The following is a 15,833-nucleotide window of genomic DNA, read 5'->3' on the forward strand; positions in this document are numbered from 1 at the left end:
CTGTCTAAGCTTCACGATCGTTTTGTCGTTTGCCGAAATTGTGGCCTCAGCTTGGCCCAGTTGTTCTTGGAGTCCCCGGATCTGCCTTTATAGACTCCTGACATCCGGTTCCGTGTCTGCCGAGGAGTTTTGGGCCCCTCCCTCCTTGGACTGCATCCTCGCGGCCCATGCCTTTCTGGCGTCCTCTCCTTCCAACTCTTTTCTACTTCCATCCTTCTGCGGGTAGAATTCCGCAGATATTTTCTGTGCCCTGTGCATCCTACACCCCTTTCTGAAGCATTGTTGCCAATGCTTCAGGACGTGGTCTGGGCGTGGGCCACGCTTTCAACATTCTCTCGGGAACCATCTCGAGCCTTCTTTGTCGCCAAAATGTGTTTGGCAACCATCATCATAGCATACTGTCTATGACATGGCGTTATGCTGTGCTTGGCTTTCCCTTTCCTTGAGTTCTTCATCGGTTGGCCCCATGAATGAGTATTCGGGACTGGTGGGTGTGGTTTGGCGGGGGCTATTACCCCAGCCCTCGTATTGCTGCAATGGCACGGGAGTCTTTCCCTCACCTTTGTCTTGGTTGAACGTGATCGTCACCTGGGCCGGGCTTGCCTGGGTATCACTGGTGGAAGGTTGAGATGGCATCTTGTGCGTTTTCGAAGTTGTGTGCGAAGTACCAAGTTTTATCGTATTCAGGAGAATATCCTGTCTACTTGGCTCGGTATTGGAGGTGACCGTGGAAGAAGTGGGAATTGAGTATTTCGTCGAGTTCGTATTCTGGTTCTCTGTCAAGTTCGATCAGAGGGGGAGGAATAAGTGTTTGTGAAGGAAACTTATTGTCGTTGTGTAATTCAAGGAGTAAGATGTGGAATGTATTGTGTATTCACATTGAGGGGGGAAGGTCGAGTTTATAAGCTCGGCTGCCTACTTTTTCCAATATCTTGAAGGGTCCAATTTTCTTGTAGTCCAATTTCTTTGATGGTCGTGTCGTATGGATATTACATGGTATTAGCCATACCATATCTCCCGGTTGTATGTTCGGATCCGGTCTTCGGTGCTTATCGTATTGTTCTTTTTGCAGTTGTTGTGCTTGACTCATCTCGTATTGTAAGGTTTCGTGTAGTTTTCCCATATCCATTTTCTCCGGTATCACATCATTAAGCGTATAATATGTGGTCTGACTTTGTGGATGTTGTCCGTAATTCGCGAAGAATGGTGTTGTGCCGATCGTTTCTTGCTTTCCATTATTGTATGCGAATTCAGCCATTGATAACAGCTTGTACCAATCATCTTGTTGATAATTGACGTAAGTCCTTAAATATTGTTCGAGTATCGCATTTACCCGTTCTGTTTGTCTATCCGTTTGTGGGTGGAACGCTGTGCTCATTCTGTTTTATATTCCCATTTCTCCGGTTACTTTTTTCCATAGTCCCGATGTGAATAGTATTCCTCGATCGGTGATGATATTCTTGGATAGGCCATGAAGTCGGAAGACCTCTCTGAAGAAGGTTTGTATAAAATCCCTCGTGTTGATATCCCTTCTAACCGGAATGAAATGGCTCATTTTGGTCAGACGATCCACCACGACTAGGATGCTATCTCAATTTTCTGATGCTGGTAGGTCTATGATGAAATCCATAGTAATTGTTTCCCAGGGTTGTTCGGGAACTTCATTTGATTTTAGTAATGCATATGGTACGTGTTTTGCCGTTTTCGTCTTTTGATATATGTCGCAGTTTTTGACATATCGTTTGACATCTTCACGCAGTCCTGGCCAATAGAATGACCTCGTGATTAATTCCGTGGTTTTAGCCGTTCCTCTGTGTCCTGCCATTCGGATATCGTGGTGTTGTCGTATGATGTTTGTCCTTATCTCCTCTTCTTCCGGGATCCATTGTTTTCCGTCATACCACATATTTCCATCATTCCATCGGCATAAACCCAGAGCAATTCATTTCATCTCTTTTTTTCCTTCCTCCAAGGCTTCTCTTATTGTCTGAATTGTTTTGTTTTTCTCGTTTGCGTTGTCAATTCCTCTTTCCTCCGTTGATGTGAATTGGATAACCTCCATTACCTCAAAGTAGGTTTTTGGTAATAGTGTTCGTGTTTTTTATTTGATTCTTTCGTCTTCTTTCGTTTGTGGTTTGTCGCTTGCAATCCTTGTGAGAGCATCTGGCTTTCCACTTTCTTTACCTAGTCGGTATTCGATTTTGAAGTTGTATTTGTTGAGGTGTTCCATCCATCTTATCTGGCGGTCGTTCAGTTCTTTTGTAGTCATGAACGGCACCAGGTACTTGTGGTCGGTTAGAACTCGGACTGGATGGTCGTTGTTCGAAACGTATCTTCTCCATTCTTTTAATGCTTGAACTATTACTATTAGTTCTTTGTTTGCAACATCGTAGTTGTACTCTGTGGGGGTCATTGTCTTGGATCGATAGGATACTGGCCTCCATTTTCCATCATCGCATTGTTGCGATAGTATGCCTGAGCATACATATTTTGAGGCATCCGTTTCTATCATTGTCCTTTAGTTTGGGTTGAAATGGACCAATATGTGTGTCGATGTTAGATGCGTTCGTATTACATCATATGCTTTTTGTTCCGTTTCTCCCCATTCCCATTTCTTGTCTTTTTTCGTTAGGTGATAGAGTGGTTTTGCAAGCCTGCTAAACCCCTCTATGAACCTTCGATAAAAGTTGCAGAATCCCATAAAGCATTGAACATCTGTTTTGTTGTTTGGTTTTGCCCAATCCCATATAACTGCTGTCTTGACAGGGTCGACCTTGACCCCGCTGCAATTGATAATGAATCCAAGATATTCCGTTTCTTCTTTATGGAATTCGCATTTTGTTAGTTTGATCTTCATTCCTGATCCTTGTATTGCCGCCATGAGATTGCTAATGTCCTTTTGGTGTTGTCGTATGTTTTCCGAGTATATGAGTACATCGTCCAAGTATACGATGCAGCATATGTCGAGGTACTTATTGAGTACCTTGTTGATCCATCTCAGGAATGAAGCCGGTGCATTGGCTAGCCCAAAGGGGATAACCAAGTATTCGAACATTCCGTATCTTGAGGCGAATGTAGTCTTCCATTCGTCCCCTGCCTTGATGCGTATGTTGTGGTATGCATCCTTGATGTCAAGTTTGGTGAAGTATTTTGCTGACTGCAGTCTATCCAGTGCTTCTCCAATCAAGGGTAGTGGATATCGATCCTTCTTGGTAAGCGAATTGAGGGCTCTGTAGTCTACGCAGAGTCTCATCTTTCCTTCTTTCTTCTTGACAAATAGTATTGGGGATCCCCCTGATGCGAAAGAGTCCCTGATCCATCCTCGCTTTAAGTTTTACTCGATATACTTCCTAAGTTCTTCGAGCTCTGCTTCTCCTAGTGGGTATAATTTTTTGTAGGGAATTTCCTTTGTTTTTCCTGTTTTTCGTCTTTGTCCAACTGAATTTCGTGATCGATTCCTGGTCTTCGAGGTGGTAGCCCTGTAGCTTCCTCTTCTTGGAATAGGTTCGTGAATTGATGGTATTCTTTTAGAACCAATTCTTTCTATCCCTTTTTGCTTTGGTATTTCTTATCCAGGATTGCTAGCTCTGTACTGATGTTGATTTTTGCGAGGACTGCTTTTTCGTCTTCGTATGTCCATTTGAGAATTCCTGTTGTATCTCCTCTTCCATAGTACCTCCCAAAGGCTTGTGCTGTGATCTCTTTGATCTCGATTCTTGTTGTTGTATCGGGCTGGTTTTGGTCCATGCTTCCAAATCCCTTTTCTCCTCTTGTGCTTCCTTCCTGTTGATCTACTTCGTGTAGATCCTCATTGTTGATTTTTTCGATTATCAACTGTGCGATACGATCGACCTTTTGGACTTGGTAGTCCTCTTGAGCCAGGTTGGCTAGGACCACTTTGATTTCTCCTGTATAGTCGACGTTGATTACCCCTGCCATGGTCATGAGTCGATGTTTGACTGCTAGACTACTGCGGGATGCTATCCGTCTATAGGTGCCTTCTGGTATTCCGATGGCTATTCCTGTCTTTATCATTGCTTGTCTGTTGGCAGGTATCTTGATCTCTTCGTTGGCATATAGGTCGTGTCCTGCTGCCCCTTTGGAACCCTTGGTAGGCACTCTTGCCTCTTTGTCTAGTCTTCGTATCCGGACTTTCTTATCTTGCCATATCTCATTAAACTTTGCATGCAAAGTTTCTTCTTCCGCTTCTCGTATTGGTATCGAGTAAACCACAGGTAAACTATTGAGACATTGTGTCACACATAGTTCGCTGGTAAAGGTTATTTTATTCTTGTTCCAATCGATCATCGGATTGTGCTTTCTTAACCATGGCATTCCTAGGACTATCTCATGGTTTTTAAGATTTGCCACCTGGAAGGTTGCCGTTTCTCTATGGCTGTCAACGTCCATAGGTACTGTCGTTGTATGGGTTATGGGACCCATAGCACTTGGCTTTCCATCCGCTAGGTAGACTTGTCTTGCTTTCTTTGCTTGTTTGGTGTGGAGGCCGTATTTGTCGCAGATTTCTTTGTCGATGAAGTCTTCGGTAGCTCCAGAGTCGAGCATTGCATATATTGTTGTTTCTTCGTTTTCTTTATTGTATATCTTTGTTTTGATCATCACATGATCTCCATCTTCCTCTCCTCTTTGCGTGTGTAGTGCCTTGTAGTAGTTCGCTATCTTGATGGGTTTTCCAGGTCCACATCTTGGATCTTCCAGACTACCGTTTACTGGGAACCCTCGTCGTTTTCCGCCAATGAATCTTCAGCGATTATTTCATGAATGTTGCTTCTTTTTTGACTTTGGAAACGATTATTTCCAGCAGCTCTGGTCCCTTGGTATCCGCTGTCGGGTCGGCTTCTACATTCTTGTATCCGATATCCTGTGTTTCTTGTTGCTACGAGAAATGCCTGAAACTGATTTTCAGTCATCCCAAGTATACTAGTTCCTGGTACCGGAACAGCTGGTGCCAGTGGCCCAGGTACTGCGGATCCCGACATTCTCTCAGGTCGTGGAGTTCCAGCAGGAGAGCTATCGACTGGTGATCCTTTCTCTGGGGTTACTGGGCTTGCTGCTCTCGAGGGTTCTGCTAAGACGTGATCTAGGGTGTCGCTGAATCCTCCTAGATTAAGATTTTGATCGTCGATGTCAATATCTCCTTCCCCGTCTGGGTTGAAGGATGCCATCTTGTATCGTTTGGCGTCGTACTAAGTGACGCTTTGTAATGTAATGATCCCTCTCTGGATAGTTAGTTCTTGGCGACGGGGAACGATACTTCTCGTTTCTGTCTCTTTCTTCCTTTGTCTTACGATAGCTCTAGGCCTCTGCCTACGTTACCAATAGTATAAAACCTTTGTCTTCTATCAGGAACGCCTATCGTAAGCTTCTCTAACTCGTCTTCATGAAGAACCTTCCTCGGCATAACAATAACCTTGTAGTAAAGATAAAGATCGTAAAGGTGTTTTATAATTGTTAAAGTAATATGTAGGAAAAGTACTTAGAACAAAGCGTGAAGAACCTATCCTCCTCGGCTGTATCGGCCTCCTTATATAGTGTTCTTCCGCCCATAGTCATGTGACCTACAGTGGTCACATGTGCGAAACAAAATCATAACAAACTAGTCATGTGACCAAAGTGATCACATGCTCAAAACCCATGACCTCATAGTGAGGTCATGTGCGAAAAACTCATAAACCAATCATAACACAATAAACCAATCATATGACTCGACCGAGTCATATGTGCGAAACATAAATCAAATGCGTAAGGCTTACCCGCAAGGCATACTCGCAAGGTATACTCGCAAGGCACACTCGCCCTGTGTACGTCCCATGACTCATATTTGAGCCATGTGCGAAAGCATCACAAATCCCATACATAACAAATCATATGACCTGAATGAGTCATATGTGTGAAACAATAATGTACCTGTGACTCATAACTATGCGTCACGTGAAAACCCTTTCCTCGCTAAGCCATGTTCGTGACAGGTACTCGGTTATTGGTTTGGTTTAATGTTTTGTTTTAAGTATCGCTTTCATACTTGGTTTGTTTCAAGTATTGTTTGATACTTGGTTTTCTTTAATGTTTTGTTTTAAGTATCGCTTTGATACTTAGTTTGTTTTAAGTATGTTTGATACTTGGTTTTGTTTTATGTATTGTTTTAAGTATCATTTTGATACTTGGTTTGTTTTACCAAAGAGTATCACTTGATACCTCTGATTAGTTTCATTCATGCTAGACATGGACAAGATTTGTGTATTTAAAAGACCACCTGATTCTACAATAGAAAAGGCAGACTTCGACAAACAGTATTTCAATATACTTGGTTGAACAGTTACTTCTTTGTTTCTCAGTACACCCTCGAAGCCTCCTTTAGTTCTCAGCTCTCGCCTCCTCTCTGGTAGAGCAGGCCACCTGCCAACTATCGTATCCTTACCGATAACATGACTAGCACCTTGCGAACACGTTACAGACAGCATTGAAAAGCAGGTTCAGCAGGCACAGTAAGTACTTGATGTGATCACAAGAGCAGCAGATAAGAAGGTCAAGAAATAATAGAAGGAAATTTCTAAGCAAATGCGAGCAGCAGTGAGGGATAGCAATAAGAAGCTTAAGCTTCAGAAGGATTTGTTTCAATTATTCTACTCATGTATAATAAAAGTTCCGTTGAGCTGTCCATCTTGTTGAACTGTCCGGCGCTCTGTAGGAGTGCCGTCAATCTTCGAAGGTCGCCTAGCGTCTTTCGAAGTGGCGGGAACCTTGGCACGGTTATGCAAATGCGGCTCGGATTTCATCGCAATCGTAGTCTGAGACTAAATTACTGTGCTGGGCCCCCCAAAATCCTGGGGGGTTAGGGGGAGTTGGCGTGAAAGGCATGCTATGAATCCCCCTCTCGATTAACTTATATCATACCCGATGTTTTCATAGTGTCTTGCTCAGCCGTCGAGCCTTAGGGTTTGGTGAAAAAGTTGGCCATTATTGGTGGAATGGGGGTAGTTTGGTCGGTCAACGAAAGTTCAACAGGCGTTAAGCTACAAGTATTGAGATTGTTCTCTCTCATCGGTGCTTCCGTAGGTCTTTGTGCGCTTTGATATCTTGGGCCCCAAACAAAGACACTGGGATACCTGCCGGGTGCTATGAGGCTTCCTGGTTTCACCTATCACATTACAAGTCACGAAGAGCAGAATAAAACCACAACAGTGAAATCTAATCCGAAACATATATTTTATTTGATTACTACCGGTATTGTACCAATAGTATGATCAATGCAAGGGGGTGTTTCTATACTGTGCTAAGACACAACGCTTGTACGAGTACGCCCTCCCACCACATGCCTAAACCGTGTATTGCGGAAGACTTAAGAGTCCTCCGAAGCAGCAGCGCTGGGAGAAAAGAGCCATATTAGCATCGAACGAAAAAATCTTACACTGCAAAGAGGAGGAAATATACCCGGTAATAATCTCAACCAGCTCCCCAGTAATGACTGCTTGCCGGGTACGATTGAAAAGAATCTGGAATCGATTGATCATGTCACCAGCATTCTTGGAGGCATTGTCCATGGCATTGCGGCGGGCAGAGATCTCGCAAGCGTGACCTTCAGAGAGAGCCTATTTCGAGACCGATTGTGAGATAGGGCCATAGCATTTCTACATGGGAGAATTTACCCAGAAAATAGTGTTGGCCAGGGCATATTCGCGAAGATTAACAAGTTGCTCATCTTCAATCTCAAAAGCGGTAAAGTTCGCTGGATTTTCGGATTGTAAGCAAAGGTCGATAACGGAATTAAGTAAGTCCAAAACGGATGTTATAAGATCATTCTCTCAGAAGGAAGGCAACGGAAATATCCACACGGTTTTGCGCTCTTGGATAATACAACAATGTTTTTACATCCGAATATTTTTCATCATCAAGAGGGGTAGTATAGGAGGGAAACATGGCAGGGTGCAGGTGGACTTGTGGAGGTCTTACCTGAGCTCTTGATGATATCCTCAGAGAAGGCATAAACGCTACCAGGCTCGTAGGAGATAGCAGATTTGAAGTTGTTATAAATAACCTCAATATTATCGTAATCTTTCTCCAGCTGGAAAATCTGGTCCGCGATAGTCTGAGCCTCGGCAAATGTAGGGATATCCTTTCCAACATTCGCAAAGCTCATAACAATGTTCTTCGCAGAAGATCTACCCAACTGCGCCTTACTCTTTTCACCCAGGATAACAAGGTCCGCATCAGGGGTTTCCAGCAACTTTCTGCGAACGGCCTTGGTGATTTGTGAGTGGATACCACCACAGAGTCCTTTATCGGATGAGCAGGCAATGATCAAAGTCTTCCCACCTTCCTGAGGCTTGGTCTCGGCCTTATCAAAGACAGTGTTTGATGTCTGACCGTAGGTACGGGATTCAGACATAGCACGCTGAGCACGAGCAAGTTTTGTGGAAGCGACGATCTTCATGGTGTTTGTAATTTTCTCGATATTCTTGATGGACTTGAGGCGCCCCTCAATTTCACGAAGAGTAGCATAATTATTGCTCTGAGCTGGCCTATCAATTGGACGGTCAAATGAATCAACGAGTAAAGAATGATGAAGATTGATCGATGAGTGGGGAACAGACCGGGTAGTAACAGAAAAAGCAAGCGAAAGGGCAATCGAGTAATTACCTGGTGGAGGCAGCAGCAACTCTCTGAAGGGCTGGCCTGGCTGCCCTGTAAAACATGGTGGGAGGGGAGAGAGGAAGTATTTATTCACAGGAAAGGGGGGGTAGGAGGGAGGTGGATAGGAGGGGCGGTTGGTGAGAATGGGACTGGCGAAGGAATAATAATCGAAAAGGTCAGGGACGATGGATGGAAGCCCCCGGTTCTAAACCTCCTCTCTCTCCCGAGCAGATCTCCCACAACCAAAGCGGCGGCGGGATCTGGTATGACAACGCCAAGATATCACTCATTCATTTATTTCAATCTGTTTTGATTCTCTTAATTGAATTATTTCGTAATTATTTAGTCAGCAGAGGCAGGTCGAACATAGTAACAAGCGTCAGGTCCCTCACTCGACTTTTCGGCGTTTTTGGACTTTTGGTGTTTCTTTCTCTTATTTTCCCTCTTTCTTCGTCGTCCAGTTCACCCTTCCTCGTCCTCCGGCAGCACCAACTCACTCCCCCCTCCTCCTCCTTCTCCTCCTCCTTCTCCTCCTCCTTCTCCTCCTCAACCACACGTCCACGCACACACCCAACACTCACCTCCTCTCCGTTCCCGCCCTTGACCCCCTCGCCTCGTTGTTGTGTTGCGTCCAGCACGGAACCTCTCCTTCTCTCAACCCCCCTCCCCAAGTTAAGCCTTTCCCATCCCAACTTCACTAGCTTTTCTGCCCTCTCGTCTTCTTCCCACAGCCAGTTAACCCAACATATCATACCATCTTCTTTCTTTTTCTCCTTCGTTCTTTCATTTCTTCCTCTTTCCTTCCACCACCCTTACCTGCTCTTTCACACCCATTACAGAGAAAACACCAACTGCCCCGACTTTTTTTCGCTAAAATTCTCCTGTTATTCTGTTACTGTCGTTCGCTGCTGTCTCCTCCCGCTCTGAGGCTAAAAAGTTTCGTGCCGCCGGCCCCCTTCACGCTCCTTCTTTAGCTGCGGCTCTTAACCCCCTCGTCAACATCTCACCCCCCCAATCCCTTCACCTACTCGCCCTTCCTCCTCACAACGATAACCCTCCACAATTTCGCCCGTCCTGTCCGTTTTTTCACCCTCCCCTCTGGGGCACAAATCCCTACAGCAGGCTTTTTTTCAATTGTACCGGATCATTTCTACCTGGAACAGCGCACTTCCCCCCCACGGTAGCTTCAATCTTCCTCCGCAAACGGTTCACCAAAGCTTCTACACATCTCGTCTAAAGTCAGTACACTCAAATTACGATCAATTTCTTGTAGTGGGCTTTCTTTCTAACAAGCGAGCGTACTCCGCTGCTGCTGTTGCAATTATGTCTTCATCAGAAGATGATCGCCCTCTTGCTGCCGTGCGTGGCGCAAGGACAAACGGTATGTGAATATTATCATTACCCTTGCCAATTTAGTGCTTAAAGGCACGCATCAACTTTCAGAGTATTTTAGAGGCTGCCGCTTCCTCGTTCTTAAGACATGACTTCTATATTCCTGTATCGGTCGAAAGCCTTAGGATGGGAACGTCTACTAAGCAATGTGGTTTTTGTGTATAGGCACATCGTCGACCGTATCTGCTGATACCAACGGAACTACCCCTGGCCCTATTCCCACAAATAAAAACTCAAAATCTGTGAGCAGCAGGCTTGACAAAATGGCAAATAAATCAACAAACGGTGTACGTCCTATTAATGCGGCTGGCATTTCTCTAGTAAATGGATCGGTTGAAGACAGTGGAGACTTGAGGCGTGGTAAGAGAAAGGGCCATCAAGCTCCGATCAAGGAGAGCAGTAGTAGTGAAGATAGCGATGCTCCTCTGGTAAGTTAGACGCCTCCCGTTCTGACCATTTTTTTGCGCGGGTATTTGCATAGTAAAACGTTTTAGGCTGACAACTTCGAGAACAAACGTCGCCGAACCAGCAATGGTATCAGAAAGGAGAATGGGTTTAAACAAGAGGATATCTCAAGTGATGATGATGACGTCCCTCTGGCTAAGAAAGCGGCAGCCAAACGTCGGAATATGCCTTTGACTACATTAGTCAAACGAGAGAAGAAACCCCCGGCACCCCCGGGAGGGGGCTCCTCTGACTCGGATATTCCATTGGCAACTGCTAAACTAGCTAAAGAGAAGCAAAGAATAGAGCAGAAGGCTGCGAAACCTGCAAAGGAAATGCGTGCTGAGGAAAACAAGGCCACAACGGCTGCTGGGGCGAAACGTAAATCGGCGGGCAACGCCAACACATCCGAACTAGCAAAGAAAGCAGGGAAGGCACCACCCAAGAAGACAAATGGGGTCAAAAAGGAAGAATCCTCGGACGACGATGTTCCTCTTGCCAAGAAACGAAAGGGTGCTGCTCAAAAGCCTATCGAAAGTACAAAAAAGGCTACTGGCAAGAAGACAAAAGACATTGATACGAAACCCACCGCTGCTAAAGGAAAGGGAAAGGCGAAGGAAGAAACGCCCGCCGAAGCTGATGAAGAGGAAGAAGAGGAGTATAAGTGGTGGGAGAATCAGGCAGAGACCGATGGTACCCAAAAATGGACCACTTTGATGCACAATGGTGTGCTCTTTCCTCCGGCTTACGAATCTCTCCCCAAGCACGTCAAGATGAAATATGGCGGGGTCGAAGTGACATTGCCGCTTGAGGCAGAGGAGGTTGCCGGATTTTTTGGCGCTATGCTCGACACGCAACATGCTTCGAACCCGACCTTTGCTGAAAATTTCTTCAAAGATTTTCAAGCCATATTAAAACAGTCCGGAGGTGCTAAGGGTCCTGATGGCAAGGTTTGTAACTCCATAATTCCATATTGGTATATGATACTTACGCGGGTACAGAGCGTCAACATCCTGTCTTTTCAAAAATGCGACTTCAAACCAATGTACGACTACTTTGAAGAGAAGAAAGCAGAGAAAAAGGCTCTGGGTCTGGCTGGGCGTAAGGCGTTAAAGGCGGAGAAGGACAAGGCAGAAGAGAAATATCTCTACTGTTATCTCGACGGCCGTAAAGAGAAAGTTGGCAACTTCCGTGTGGAGCCCCCCGGACTGTTTCGTGGCCGCGGAGAGCATCCCAAAACCGGGATGGTCAAGGCGCGGGTTCAACCTGAGCAGGTCACGATCAATATCGGGAAGGAGGCAACTGTGCCGGCTCCACCACCCGGGCACAGCTGGGCAGATGTCATCCACGACAACACAGTTACTTGGCTTGCAACTTGGAAGGAGAATATCAATGGCAATATCAAGTATGTAATGTTGGCGGCTACGAGTAGCCTAAAGGGGATGAGTGATTTCAAAAAGTTTGAGAAAGCCCGCGAATTGAAGGTCCACACCCTAATTCCGATGTTCCAGCCGTCTCATGAAAACGCAACTAACCCCACCACAGAATCATATAGATCGTATCCGCGAGGATTATACACGGGACCTTAAATCTGAGCTTATGGCTGACCGCCAAAGAGCCACGGCGATGTACCTCATCGACAAGCTGGCACTCAGAGCAGGAAATGAGAAGAGCGATGATGAAGCAGACACGGTCGGTTGTTGTTCGCTTCGTTATGAGCACATTACATTGGAGCCTCCGAATGTTGTTGTATTCGATTTCTTGGGTAAGGACTCGATCAGGTTTTACCAGAAAACCCCTGTTATTCATCAGGTGTTTAAGAACTTGAAGATTTTCAAGAAGGCACCTAAGACCAAGGGTGACATGATCTTTGATCGTCTTGATGTGAGTCGCCCTTTTAAGTCCTCTAGTTGAATTAATATGTTAACATCACCTTCAGACGACCCAATTAAATAAGCATCTTCAGAACTATATGCAAGGACTTTCAGCCAAAGTATTCCGTACCTATAACGCATCTTGGACCATGCAGGAACAATTGGACGAGATTCCAAATGAGGGCGCTGTACATGAGAAATATGCCGCATATAACCTCGCCAATAAGAAGGTCGCTATCCTCTGTAACCATCAACGGACCGTGAGCACTACTCACGAGACCATGATGCAGAAACAGGAGGAAAAGGTTAACCTTGATCTCACCCATTCCTTACCTCCGATGCTAATAAGGTTTGAAATAGATCAAAGGACTCAGGTACCAGAAGCTTCGTCTAAAGAGGATGATTCTTTCTCTCGAACCAACCCGCAAGAAGAAGAATCCCGCTTTTTTCAAACCTGATCCTGAAATTGATGACGAGGAATGGATCAAGGAGCACCAGTTTTCCCTCGTTGAACAGGAGAAAGAGCGTATTACCAAGAAGTTTGAAAAGGATAATGAGAAGCTTCAGGAGAACGGAGAAAAAGTGCTTAAAGACAAAGAGCTCAAGGAACGTTTACAGGTCATTAAAGATATGGAAGCAGAGTTCAAGACAGAGAACAAAACCGGCAAAATCGAACCTAAGCGCGGAGCGACCGTCGAGAAGCTCGAGGCCCAGATCCAAAAAATGGAGGAACGGATCAAGAAGCAGGAAACCGAGGCCCAGGTTCGAGAGGACAACAAGACAGTCGCCTTGGGCACCAGTAAGATCGTACGTACCCCCCCCCCTCGAATTTTACACTCAATTATTAATGACTATAGAACTACATTGACCCCCGTCTCACTGTCATGTTCTGCAAGAAATACGGTGTCCCCATAGAGAAAATCTTTGCGAAGACCCTGCGGGATAAATTCAAGTGGGCGATTGAGTCTGCCGATGGGGATTGGAAGTTTTAAGTAACCTCCAGAATCCATCCCCTTCACCCCTAAGGAGCAAAATCCACCCAAAATAAACTATTGCAACGTTCTTGGATACTACCATCTGGCCTTTGCCTTGCTCTGCATGCTGGTATAGCGGGTAACGAGGTGGCATCATCATAACAATCACCCTGTTTCCTGTTCTAGACAATGGAGCAGAGAGAAGCAAAAAAAAAAAAAGGAAATAAAGAGAATCCAACCCTTTGCTTAAGGTTTATGTAAATTATTCCAGATTCTGTTATTACTTTCATTCCCCTTCTCTGACCCCCTTCCTTTTCTCCTCCCCCACCGTATTACGACTACTCACTTCTGTTGATCACCCCCTTTCCTCGCTGATTAGCGATTTCCCTTTCCTTTTTTTTCTTTCTAAAATGCCTATCACGCTTGTACCAAAACCTCTTTTTTATTCATTTCGTGGACTCTGTTTTTCCTCTCCCCCCCCCCTCATTCGCTCCGCTTTGCGCACGGAGAGGAGGGGAAAGTGTCAAAAGAAAGGCACGAACTTTCACCCCTTCGATTCATGTAAGTAGCTTACACGTCCCCCCTTTTTTCAGTTTTCAATTTTCAACTTTCCTTTCTGTCATATCGCCGTGCTTTCCACGTCATAGGCTTCGTATCGTATTTATCTTATCTTATCAATTAGATGTGCGTTTTTTCCTTCCTGCTCCCCTCCTCTTACCTTTATAGTGGCAGGTGAATGAACAAAAACTCGTGGCCATGATAAATTTTGGTCATTCACTTCCCTGTATTTTAGTTTTCTACTTTTCGTTTGTAGTGGTATTGCGGTGGACAAACTACGGGAGGAAGGGAGTGAGGGAGGCAAGGAGTAATGTATGATTTCCTCTACACGAACTGACGGACGAACGGTGGGATTGTAAATTAGGGCACCAGTGGATGGATGGATGAATGGACAGAGATTGGGGTTCGTTTACAGAAATGGAAGCGGGCAAGCTGAGGAGTAATTAGATCAGCACCCTGGTTTTTGTTTCTGCTTTTCCTTGTTAATCTATGCTACATAGCAATAAACTGTGGGTGTCGTGCGGTATTTGGTTTCATCCTAGGCCAGGTTTTGGTAGTCACGAGTGAGATGTTGTGGATGAATAATGGTTGGGTGCAGTGCCCCCCCAGTCATCCAGTCCGACGACCGTCGGACTGCGCTAACCCTGGGTTTCCTTTTATGATACTATATTACTTTATTTTGTTTTAATTTTCATTTATTTTAACTTGTTGTGGTACTAGTTTGTGTCTTAGCTGGGTGCATTGGCCATCATAGTCGACTGCCGTCGCCCCGTCCAGGCCGTCCAAAGATATGATAAGACATTCTCGTCTTTTGTCGTCCTGATCCCGTCTTGGACGGACTGGACGACTGGGAGGGCTGGATGGGTGGGATAATGCTTTTTCTGGGGTGAGGGAAGGGTAGGGTAAGGTACGGTACGGTCGGACAATTGAATGGGTCAGGGGTGCATCATACGCGTGCGGGTGTGATGGTGGGGGGTTCGGCGAGTTTGTGAAGCTAGGATATGATATGATAGAAAGGTGTCGTTGTCGTTGTGGGTCGTGGTCTACGGCATTAGTACTTTTAGTATCATAGGTTAGAGAATCTTGCCGGTGAGTGGGGGGGGGCCACAGTAAAGTAGGGGCTTCGAGTGAAAGGTGATATGAATGAGAAAAATTTAATGATGGTGATATTTTGTATCATACAATTCGAGAACGCGGGAGATGTGAAAAGACAGAAAACACAAGCTATTTCTTTTCCTTCTTCCTCTCTAGTCCGCTACATGGAGGAAGAGGGTGAAAGGGGGTGAAAGACTTCCCTCCTCTGCCAACCAAGCTCACTTCTCTCGATATTTATGATAAAAGGTGGGAATGGAATTAAAAAAAAGCTCCCCGCAAATCATCTTCTAGCTGCCTCCGCTACTACGGCTTGTCCGTTCTCCCCATTCTCCCCATTCCCCGGCTCCATCGGTGGCCACCAATTCAGCCGCCGATAGCTGTCAATCACTTCCCGCAGCCCTTCCTCCGTTATCTCCGGCATGCGGTACCCGAACCCAGTGACCTTTTCGAAGCGTGTGCCATCAAGACTGAGGTCGTCGTCTTTAACAAGCTCGTTATCTAGGTACGGATTTATGGGGCCGGGTCTGGTTATACCGGCCTCGTTGAGCAGGTCGCCCCACGGTTGGAGGATCTCGTCGTTCTCTTCGTCGACAGCAGAGCCAAGATTCAGTCTAGCAAACGACGAGACAATTGTTCCGTGGAAACCAGTCTTGATGCCAAAGATGTTGGAGATGTGTTTTTGGAGGGTTCCCTGTGCTGTGCCTCCTGGTTAGGTTTCGGGATGCAAAAGGGGGGGGGATGGTACATGTGTCTCCGTGATCAACAACGTTGAATATCGGCGTGCTACCCATTGATTCGTCCCAATTCTTCTTACACACAATGAGGTAATTTCGGCCAGATTTGC

At 45.5% G+C, this 15,833-nt stretch overlaps 3 protein-coding genes; 1 reads left to right on the forward strand and 2 right to left on the reverse strand.

Moving 5' to 3' along the window:
* Positions 1–7,203: 7,203 nt before the first annotated feature.
* Positions 7,204–8,785, reverse strand: GSTUM_00008424001 (uncharacterized protein). XM_002840030.2 has 5 exons: positions 8,659–8,785; positions 7,972–8,540; positions 7,668–7,747; positions 7,453–7,610; positions 7,204–7,385 (listed from the first exon to the last, which is right to left on the reverse strand). The coding sequence occupies exons 1-5, from the start codon at positions 8,712–8,714 to the stop codon at positions 7,361–7,363; spliced, it is 888 nt and encodes a 295-aa protein (XP_002840076.1). The 5' UTR covers positions 8,715–8,785; the 3' UTR covers positions 7,204–7,360.
* A 422-nt stretch (positions 8,786–9,207) lies between these two features.
* GSTUM_00008425001 (uncharacterized protein) lies at positions 9,208–14,418 on the forward strand. XM_002840031.2 has 8 exons: positions 9,208–10,033; positions 10,210–10,472; positions 10,554–11,407; positions 11,492–11,972; positions 12,034–12,372; positions 12,428–12,667; positions 12,723–13,169; positions 13,220–14,418. Exons 1-8 carry the CDS (start codon positions 9,976–9,978, stop codon positions 13,352–13,354), a joined length of 2,817 nt encoding a protein of 938 aa, XP_002840077.1. The 5' UTR covers positions 9,208–9,975; the 3' UTR covers positions 13,355–14,418.
* Positions 14,419–15,047: 629 nt separating this feature from the next.
* GSTUM_00008426001 (uncharacterized protein) overlaps positions 15,048–15,833 on the reverse strand; it is a 3,026-nt gene continuing 2,240 nt past the window's right edge. Inside the window, exons 6-7 of the mRNA XM_002840032.2 lie at positions 15,735–15,798; positions 15,048–15,685 (exon numbers count right to left, since the gene is read on the reverse strand). Of these exons, the coding sequence (XP_002840078.1) occupies positions 15,270–15,685; positions 15,735–15,798 (480 nt within the window). The 3' untranslated portion in view covers positions 15,048–15,269.

This window comes from Tuber melanosporum, assembly GCF_000151645.1.
Source record: "Tuber melanosporum whole genome shotgun sequence assembly, scaffold_47, strain Mel28".
NCBI classification, from domain to species: Eukaryota; Fungi; Ascomycota; class Pezizomycetes; order Pezizales; family Tuberaceae; genus Tuber; species Tuber melanosporum.

Excerpts from the sequence above, each read along its gene's own strand:
- GSTUM_00008424001 (XM_002840030.2), bottom strand. The coding sequence starts at position 8,714 with ATGTTTTACAGGGCAGCCAGGCCAGCCCTTCAGAGAGTTGCTGCTGCC. Across the intron at positions 7,748-7,971 it reads GGATATCATCAAGAGCTCAG|CGAACTTTACCGCTTTTGAG; the intron begins GTAAGACCTCCA and ends CCGAAAATCCAG. Across the intron at positions 7,386-7,452 it reads CTGGTTGAGATTATTACCGG|CGCTGCTGCTTCGGAGGACT; the intron begins GTATATTTCCTC and ends CTTTTCTCCCAG.
- GSTUM_00008425001 (XM_002840031.2), top strand. The coding sequence starts at position 9,976 with ATGTCTTCATCAGAAGATGATCGCCCTCTTGCTGCCGTGCGTGGCGCA. Across the intron at positions 12,373-12,427 it reads TGATCTTTGATCGTCTTGAT|ACGACCCAATTAAATAAGCA; the intron begins GTGAGTCGCCCT and ends CATCACCTTCAG. Across the intron at positions 12,668-12,722 it reads TGCAGAAACAGGAGGAAAAG|ATCAAAGGACTCAGGTACCA; the intron begins GTTAACCTTGAT and ends GGTTTGAAATAG.